The sequence below is a fragment of the Sander vitreus genome, unplaced genomic scaffold, assembly GCF_031162955.1.
Source record: "Sander vitreus isolate 19-12246 unplaced genomic scaffold, sanVit1 ctg257_2, whole genome shotgun sequence".
NCBI classification, from domain to species: domain Eukaryota; kingdom Metazoa; phylum Chordata; class Actinopteri; order Perciformes; family Percidae; genus Sander; species Sander vitreus.
Genome location: NW_027595426.1, coordinates 107,501 through 117,500, shown reverse-complemented (window position 1 = coordinate 117,500; position 10,000 = coordinate 107,501). Strand labels below are relative to the sequence as shown.

Genomic DNA, 10,000 nt, shown 5'->3' with positions numbered 1-10,000 from the left:
CTCGTTAGAAGGTGACAATTGTGGTACGGGAGTCAGTCTCACTGTTGGTAACGTGATGAGGACAGAATAGAGCAGAGAAATCAACAGGAGCGGGACGGAGCCGGAGATTTAATTTAAGGATGACGCTGCAATGTGGTGCGTGACTACACCAAGAGTCGGCAAAATGGATTCTGGAAAGAAGCCGTTGCAATTGAAAGTGTCATCGAAGGACCCCTCAGTCCATTTTTAGGAGTTGTGAGAAGATCTCCGTTAGGAATTACGTAATGAAATTGCTTAGACCTGCAGGTAATACGTGTTACCTAGACCTGCAGGTAATACATGTTACCTAGACCTGCAGGTAATACGTGTTACCTAGACCTGCAGGTAATACGTGTTACCTAGACCTGCAGGTAATACAGGTAATACGTGTTACCTAGACCTGCAGGTAATACGTGTTACCTAGACCTGCAGGTAATACGTGTTACCTAGACCTGCAGGTAATACGTGTTACCTAGACCTGCAGGTAATACGTGTTACCTAGACCTGCAGGTAATACGTGTTACCTAGACCTGCAGGTAATACGTGTTACCTAGACCTGCAGGTAACACGTGTTACCTAGACCTGCAGGTAATACATGTTACCTAGACCTGCAGGTAATACGTGTTACCCTAGACCTGCAGGTAATACGTGTTACCTAGACCTGCAGGTAATACGTGTTACCCTAGACCTGCAGGTAATACATGTTACCTAGATACATGTTACCTAGACCTGCAGGTAATACATGTTACCTAGACCTGCAGGTAATGCATGTTACCTAGACCTGCAGGTAATACGTGTTACCTAGACCTGCAGGTAATACATGTTACCTAGACCTGCAGGTAATACATGTTACCTAGACCTGCAGGTAATACGTGTTACCTAGACCTGCAGGTAATACATGTTACCTAGACCTGCAGGTAATACATGTTACCTAGACCTGCAGGTAATACATGTTACCTAATACGTGTTACCTAGACCTGCAGGTAATACATGTTACCTAGACCTGTAGGTAATGTATGTTACCTAGACCTGCAGGTAACACGTGTTACCTAGACCTGCAGGTAACACGTGTTACCTAGACCTGCAGGTAACACGTGTTACCTAGACCTGCAGGTAACACGTGTTACCTAGACCTGCAGGTAATACGTGTTACCTAGACCTGCAGGTAACACGTGTTACCTAGACCTGCAGGTAACACGTGTTACCTAGACCTGCAGGTAACACGTGTTACCTAGACCTGCAGGTAACACGTGTTACCTAGACCTGCAGGTAACACATGTTACCTAGACCTGTAGGTAACACATGTTACCTAGACCTGCAGGTAATACGTGTTACCTAGACCTGCAGGTAATACGTGTTACCTAGACCTGTAGGTAATACGTTACCTAGACCTGTAGGTAATACGTTACCTAGACCTGCAGGTAATACATGTTACCTAGACCTGCAGGTAATACGTGTTACCTAGACCTGCAGGTAATACGTTACCTAGACCTGCAGGTAATACGTTACCTAGACCTGCAGGTAATACATGTTACCTAGACCTGCAGGTAATACATGTTACCTAGACCTGCAGGTAATACATGTTACCTAGACCTGCAGGTAATACATGTTACCTAGACCTGCAGGTAATACATGTTACCTAGACCTGCAGGTAATACATGTTACCTAGACCTGCAGGTAATACATGTTACCTAGACCTGCAGGTAATGCATGTATAGTGTAGCCTAAATTTCCGAGGCAACCTCAGTGATTTGACCGTGATTAACCAAACATGCTACAGGGGGGCAACAGAGTCTGATAACTTTAGACAACATAGGGAACCAAACGGGAGCGGGACGGGATTCAGGAGTCTCTCTCGGGATTTAGCAGGATAGGATTTTTGTTTTGTTTATCCCGGTCACATGATCGGGATATGACGGGAGTATTTTCGTGGGCTCGGGATGGGATGGGAGCGACAATTGATTTCCGTGTCACCCTCTAATACTCGGGCACATCCTCCAGAGCAGTCTGGGACTATTCTTCAGCACTAGTTGCTTAAATGGGCCCAAATTTGGTCCTGTGGTGCCATATAGTCTGGATCGCCTCACACCCAGCAGATCAGGATGTCCCTCTCCGTTCACAAACTCTCTTCTCTTCAGGATCAACAACAACCTCGTAGCTAGCGAGCTACACGCTGAAAATATCAAGTTATGAAGAAGATGTGGACGGAGCAACAAGACAGACCTGCTTGGTTCTTTCAGGGAATGATTGTAAAGATTTAACAAGAATATGTTAGATCATTTCCTGTCTAACTGGGAGGTTTTAATAAGAATATGTTAGATCATTTCCTGTCTAACTGGGAGGTTTTAATAAGAATATGTTAGATCATTTCCTGTCTAACTGGGAGGTTTTGGGACGGGTTGGTGGGATACTGTGTTGTGTCAACAGTTAACTTCATTAATATTGGATGAGGCGTTTTCTTTAGCGGGGTGTAAATGTTCCACCAGAAACCAGCTTCCTTCCTGAGACTATTCAGCAGAGGCACCGTGGCTCCGTCCGGAGCTTAGCCCCGCCCAGGATGATTGTGATTGGTTTAAAGAAATGTAAACAACACAGAACATTTTTTTCTGCTATTGCAGAATGCAGTGTGTTACCTTGGCGAGCTGCAGGCGTCTGTGTTGCAGCTGCGGCTGATGGCTCTCGGCTTGTTGACGTTGGAGCAGAACGTCCTCGGAACCATTTTCCCATCGGCCTTCCTCCTGCAGCCGAACCTCGTGTACTGTTTCCCTGGCAACCAGACAACACAGTTAAGGCCAAGATAGCTTTTTAACAATGTGTACGCGTAGACCAGAGGCAGCAGAGCGGGCGGTATTGGTTACATCCTTGCCTGCGTCCTGTGCGAGTACCTGGAGGATTAAACGTGTGTCCACTAGGGGGCAGATCAGTTCCTGTGTATTATATAGTATTTATGTACTGTATGTTCCTGTGTATGTATAGTATTTATGTACTGTATGTTCCTGCGTATGTATAGTCTTCATGTACTGTATGTTGCTGCGTATGTATAGTATTTATGTACTGTATTTTGCTGCGTATGTATAGTATTTATGTACTGTATGTTCCTGCGTATGTATAGTCTTCATGTACTGTATGTTCCTGCGTATGTATAGTATTTACGTACTGTATGTTCCTGCGTATGTATAGTCTTCATGTACTGTATGTTCCTGCGTATGTATAGTATTTACGTACTGTATGTTCCTGCGTATGTATAGTATTTATGTACTGTATGTTCCTGTGTATGTATAGTATTTATGTACTGTATGTTCCTGTGTATTATATAGTATTTATGTACTGTATGTTCCTGTGTATGTATAGTATTTATGTACTGTATGTTCCTGCGTATGTATAGTATTTATGTACTGTATGTTCCTGCGTATGTATAGTATTTATGTACTGTATGTTCCTGTGTATATATAGTCTTCATGTACTGTATGTTCCTGTGTATGTATAGTATTTATGTACTGTATGTTCCTGTGTATGTATAGTCTTCATGTACTGTATGTTCCTGCGTATGTATAGTATTTATGTACTGTATGTTCCTGTGTATGTATAGTATTTATGTACTGTATGTTCCTGCGTATGTATAGTATTTATGTACTGTATGTTCCTGCGTATGTATAGTATTTATGTACTGTATGTTCCTGCGTATTTAGCGGGGTGTAAATGTTCCACCAGAACCAGCTCCCTTCCTGAGACTATTCAGCAGAGGCACTCGTGGCTCCGTCCGGAGCTTAGCCCCGCCCACGATGATTGTGATTGGTTTAAAGAAATGTAAACAACACAGAACATTTTTTTCTGCTATTGCAGAATGCAGTGTGTTACCTTGGCGAGCTGCAGGCGTCTGTGTTGCAGCTGCGTGCATGATGGCTCTCGGCTTGTTGACGTTGGAGCAGAACGTCCTCGGAACCATTTTCCCATCGGCCTTCCTCCTGCAGCCGAACCTCGTGTACTGTTTCCCTGGCAACCAGACAACACAGTTAAGGCCAAGATAGCTTTTTAACAATGTGTACGCGTAGACCAGAGGCAGCAGAGCGGGCGGTATTGGTTACATCCTTGCCTGCGTCCTGTGCGTCTACCTGGAGGATTAAACGTGTGTCCACTAGGGGGCAGATCAGGGCCGTCTCATCCACGGTTTGAATGTCTCTTCTGTACTGTATGTTCCTGTGTATATATAGTATTTATGTACTGTATGTTCCTGTGTATGTATAGTCTTCATGTACTGTATGTTCCTGCGTATATATAGTCTTCATGTACTGTATGTTCCTGCGTATGTATAGTATTTATGTACTGTATGTTCCTGTGTATGTATAGTATTTATGTACTGTATGTTCCTGTGTATGTATAGTCTTCATGTACTGTATGTTCCTGTGTATGTATAGTATTTATGTACTGTATGTTCCTGTGTATATATAGTCTTCATGTACTGTATGTTCCTGTGTATGTATAGTATTTATGTACTGTATGTTCCTGCGTATGTATAGTATTTATGTACTGTATGTTCCTGCGTATGTATAGTATTTATGTACTGTATGTTCCTGTGTATGTATAGTATTTATGTACTGTATGTTGCTACGTATGTATAGTATTTATGTACTGTATGTTCCTGCGTATGTATAGTTTTTATGTACTGTATGTTCCTGTGTATATATAGTCTTCATGTACTGTATGTTCCTGCGTATGTATAGTCTTCATGTACTGTATGTTCCTGTGTATATATAGTCTTCATGTACTGTATGTTCCTGTGTATGTATAGTATTTATGTACTGTATGTTCCTGCGTATGTATAGTATTTATGTACTGTATGTTCCTGCGTATGTATAGTATTTATGTACTGTATGTTCCTGCGTATATATAGTCTTCATGTACTGTATGTTCCTGTGTATATATAGTCTTCATGTACTGTATGTTGCTGCGTATGTATAGTATTTATGTACTGTATGTTGCTGCATATGTATAGTATTTATGTACTGTATGTTCCTGTGTATATATAGTCTTCATGTACTGTATGTTCCTGTGTATGTATAGTATTTATGTACTGTATGTTCCTGCGTATGTATAGTATTTATGTACTGTATGTTCCTGTGTATATATAGTATTTATGTACTGTATGTTCCTGTGTATTATATAGTATTTATGTACTGTATGTTCCTGTGTATTATATAGTATTTATGTACTGTATGTTCCTGCGTATGTATAGTATTTATGTACTGTATGTCTCGTGCATGTATAGTCTTCATGTACTGTATGTTCCTGCGTATATATAGTCTTCATGTACTGTATGTTCCTGTGTATATATAGTCTTCATGTACTGTATGTTCCTGTGTATGTATAGTATTTATGTACTGTATGTTCCTGCGTATGTATATTGTCTTCATGTACTGTATGTTCCTGTGTATATATAGTCTTCATGTACTGTATGTTCCTGCGTATATATAGTATTTATGTACTGTATGTTCCTGCGTATGTATAGTATTTATGTACTGTATGTTCCTGCGTATGTATAGTATTTATGTACTGTATGTTCCTGTGTATTATATAGTATTTATGTACTGTATGTTCCTGTGTATGTATAGTATTTATGTACTGTATGTTCCTGTGTATTATATAGTATTTATGTACTGTATGTTCCTGTGTATGTATTGCCTTTTTTAACCAATCAACTGTGTTGACATGGCAATAAAGTATTAAAACTTGAACCTTGAAGCTTGTTTCACAGGATATTTGAGGTAAAGCTTGTGAATGTCTGCAGATGCCTCCCCTCCACGCAGCGTGACATAAAGACTTGATACATCACACCAGAACTCTGTGAGAATTTCTTTCACGGTAAATCTCTAGCATACTGTTACCATGGTTACCTAGCAGCGTACCTCCTCCGCAGGGCTTGGAGCAGACCGACCACTTCTTTAGCGCCCACTCGTAGAAGACGGCGTCCTCCTGCAGCAGGTTGGACTCCAGCGACGACCGCAGACTGTCCTGGATGACGTACTTATAGGACACCGTCACCTTGTTGTCGCCATGGGAACGGACCTGCCGGACACAAACACAGGTCGGCCAGGTTTACCTGAATAACTCTTCCCGTCGACCTGCAACTTTGGGTTTTTCTGGGTTGAAATTTCAACATTTTGCTGTTCTTTTTCTACACTTTTCTTGACGTTTTTGTCGATTTTATTGCAATGTTTTGACATTTTTTCCAAATTTTTTGTAATTTTTTTTGTAATTTTTTCCATTTTTTTTAATTATGTTTTTGTCACTTTAAAAAAAACAACAAAAAAAAACGTCATTTTTTTCCAGTTTTTTTGTCACCTTTGGCGATGTTTTAGATGTTTTTTTGGTCACTTTTTCAGATTTTTTTGTAGCTTTTTTCAACGTTCTTTTGTCATAGCTCTGATGTATAAAGTTTTTGTCAATATTTTTCAAAAGTACAAATAGAATTTACAGGTTGTATAAAACTCTATAAAACACATAAATACTATACATACGCAGGAACATGCAGTACAAAAAAACATCTAAAACGTCGCCAAAGGTGACAAAAAAACTGGAAAAAAATGACGTTTTTTTTTTTTAAAGTGACAAAAACATAATAAAAAAAAATGGAAAAAATGACAAAAAAAATGACAAAAAAAATGACAAAAAAAATGACAAAAAAAAAGACAAAAAATTTGGAAAAAAGTGTCAAAAAATTACTCATAGCTCTGATGTATAAAGTTTTTGTCAAATTTGACCCGAGGACAACAGGAGGGTTGAGACTCTAATGAAACTGTAATAATATTTGTGTGAATGCTGATTTGAGCAGTATAACACTATTGTTATCCGATTCTTTATTCTTCAACTTTCTTTGATCACCTGTAACTTCTGCATTCGTTCAGCTACAAAAAACATTCAAATATCAAAATGTTCAGTTCTTTAAGCACACGATGGGACTTCTTCAACTTCTTTACTGCTAATTATACTAAAAATATTAACCTTTTTCAATTTGGACTTTACATTAAAGTCAATGGAGCAATCTTCAAATCCTCTTCAGGCTTCCTTCTGTTTGAAATGCTTCTCCTCTCACATACCTTTACCTATAGAAGTCATTCAAACTTTAAACTGTTCACTAAACCTTTAGCTATTAGAGTTGTATTCAGCTTCATCATATCTTTTATAGTTTTTGTGTTATCACAGTTTAAGTTCAGTTTTTCCTTTAGGCTTTGTCTGTGCTTATAATACCACTTAGACAATCCGCTTATGAGCCACACCTGCTGTTTTCTCAACCATGACACAGCACTTTCTGCAGACTGACTGTCTGTCTGTCTGTCTGTCTGTCTGCCTGTCTCTCTGCCAACCTGCCTGTCTCTCTCTTTCTGTCTATATTCAACCCTTAACATTTTCCACATCTTTCATTCATAAAGAGTTTTATACAACCTGTAAATTCTATTTGTACTTTTGAAAAATATTGAATATGTATTTGATTTATTTATTCAAAGAAAAGCCAGCATACCAGTTTAGCTTTAACAATTTAGTTTTTAGCAATCACAAGCATTTTCTGCATTTTCTAGTTACACATTGTTCTGGGAGTATTGCTATCTTGAGGCAGCAGGAAGTGATGGCACCATTGACCAACAAAAACCTGGTCTAAAGTCAATAACGCAGCATTTCATTGTTATTTTAACAGAGCATTAGTAAAATGTTCCTAGGCTCGTGCACATCACGTGCACACTATGCTTGTTACACACACAGGGACGCACAGCAGCACACACACACACACACACACACACACACACACACACACACACACACACACACACACACACACACACACACACACATGCAGAAGATAACAAATACAAATATTACGGTGCAGATCCTCCATCATAACAGCAATGCTCCAAGGTCCAAACGCGCCTGGCTTTTAAAGGGAATGGGAGATGATCTCTGATTGGTTGATTGCATGTTACGCCCAAAACACACCTCTGATTAATGAAGACACTAAGGTCAACCCTTTAGAACCATGCACCCAGAGCACGGACCCTTTTATCCACCGTCATAGTAGCAAAAGTGGATTTGGACACGCCCTAAACACACCTGCACCAGGCGCTTCACGCCGTGTGCTTAGATCATTAAAATAGGGCCCTCTGTGTTACTGACCATGAGCAGGACTCCGTACTGCAGTGGCCCGCTGGTCTGGATTGACTCCGCCTCCTCGCTGTTGCTGTACTCCCACGCCACGCCTTTTTCAATCACCACACGGGATTCTGGGAGCTCGTCTTCATCGTTGAGGAAGACGTGACCCGTCTCCAAGTTCGTCATTGCTGCAGCACCAAAAACAGAGACAGTAAGTTTTCCACCTCATCGGAGCAGCAGAAGTAGTTCCTGTTGGACTTACCCAGGATGTGAGTGTGTGTGTGTGTGTGTGTGTGTGTGTGTGTGTGTGTGTGTGTGTGTGTGTGTGTGTGTGTGTGTGTGTGTGTGTGTGTGTGTGGACAGTCTTACCCAGGATGTGAGGCGTCTCTCTGAACTCCTGGACCAGAAGGTGTCGCGCTCCTTTGGGGATCTCCAGGATCTTAAGGTAACCTAGGCAACAACAATCATCAAACAATCAGTAGCACTTATTGGCAGCTGCACCACCTGTCCCCATCACTGACTACGTTTACATGCACACAGGGCCAGATGTACGTACATTTGTGAAAGTAGCGTTATCAACGCCATGGCCAACAAGAGGAAGCGCACGCTGTGATACTTCAGCTTACGTCGTATTTACCAAACCTGCAGTTCATCAGGTGATCAGCGCCTTTCTCCGCCCACTATACCTTAGAGTGCGCTGTAGCAAAGCATTAAGTACTGGTGCTATGATACGGCTGAGTGCAGACTGAGATATTCCCACTGCTGATGCTATGACTGTTTGAGATGATCCTGATGCCAATATGTGTAACGTAGCGAGGAGTTTAACAGCTGCTGGAATGTGAACGCTGAGTCAGAGATATGATGTCATCTTTGATTTCTTCCAGTAACTGTAATATTACATGGCTGCTTAATTTGTAACACTTAATGATTTCGTGTTCACTCAACTGAAAAAGTGTGATCCTTGTTCAGCTTGTCTCCTTGGCCTATGTCTTCGTCTTGCTCAGATTACTGCTGCCATTTCACCAGGAGGCATATGCCAGGAAACCCACTTCCTGGTTTACACCTGCTTTAAGAGGCAGAGAGTTTTCACCGCAACATAGAGGCGCGTTTCACGGGCGTTTTTTTGTACATACCGCGGAATACATAATTAGGCTTCCTCCCCATCTCTTTATGGGAAACTCCCACTTTTCCTTTCACCCTCCCATTAATGCATATGCATAAACTAAAAGGATCTTACTCCTTAACTAAAAGGTCTATCTCTGTAGGGATCCATCCCATAATGTTGTCAGACACTTAGAATAATAATCTGAGTCTGTCAGCAGGAACAACAGAACTTTTAGTGACTCTAACTGCTGCTGAACATTAGTCCTGTAGGGTAACATTACAGCTTGTTACTAACTGCTGCTGAACATTAGTCCTGTAGGGTAACATTACAGCTTGTTACTAACTGCTGCTGAACATTAGTCCTGTAGGGTAACATTACAGCTTGTTACTAACTGCTGCTGAACATTAGTCCTGTAGGGTAACATTACAGCTTGGTTCTGGTTTAATCCTGGACCAGTTTCACAGATTGTTGTTCCATCAGACACTCAGACACACACACATGAGAAAACAGGGTCTAGGTTGACTAAGTAGATTGGGTGCCTAAATGTTTGCTCTTGGGGGAATTGTTGTGTCTCTGTAAATGATAGAGAGTGGTCTAGACCTACTCTATCTGTAAAGTGTCCTGAGATAACTTCTGTTAGGATCTGACTCTAGAAATAATACTGAACAGGAAGAAGTTTTTGTGTAACCTTGTTTCTTGGTGCTGCGGGTGAAATTTCCTTTAACGATCTTACAGCTG

General features: G+C 40.9%; 1 protein-coding gene across 1 annotated transcript in view; it reads right to left on the bottom strand.

The window, feature by feature from the left end:
* The window catches only part of LOC144513462 (A disintegrin and metalloproteinase with thrombospondin motifs 2-like), a 54,241-nt gene that overhangs the window by 5,746 nt on the left and 38,495 nt on the right, over positions 1–10,000 (bottom strand). The window contains 5 exon segments of the mRNA XM_078244549.1: positions 2,652–2,784; positions 5,922–6,081; positions 8,182–8,345; positions 8,527–8,607; positions 9,951–10,000. The exon segment at positions 9,951–10,000 is cut by the window's right edge and continues 74 nt beyond it. Of these exon segments, the coding sequence (XP_078100675.1) occupies positions 2,652–2,784; positions 5,922–6,081; positions 8,182–8,345; positions 8,527–8,607; positions 9,951–10,000 (588 nt within the window).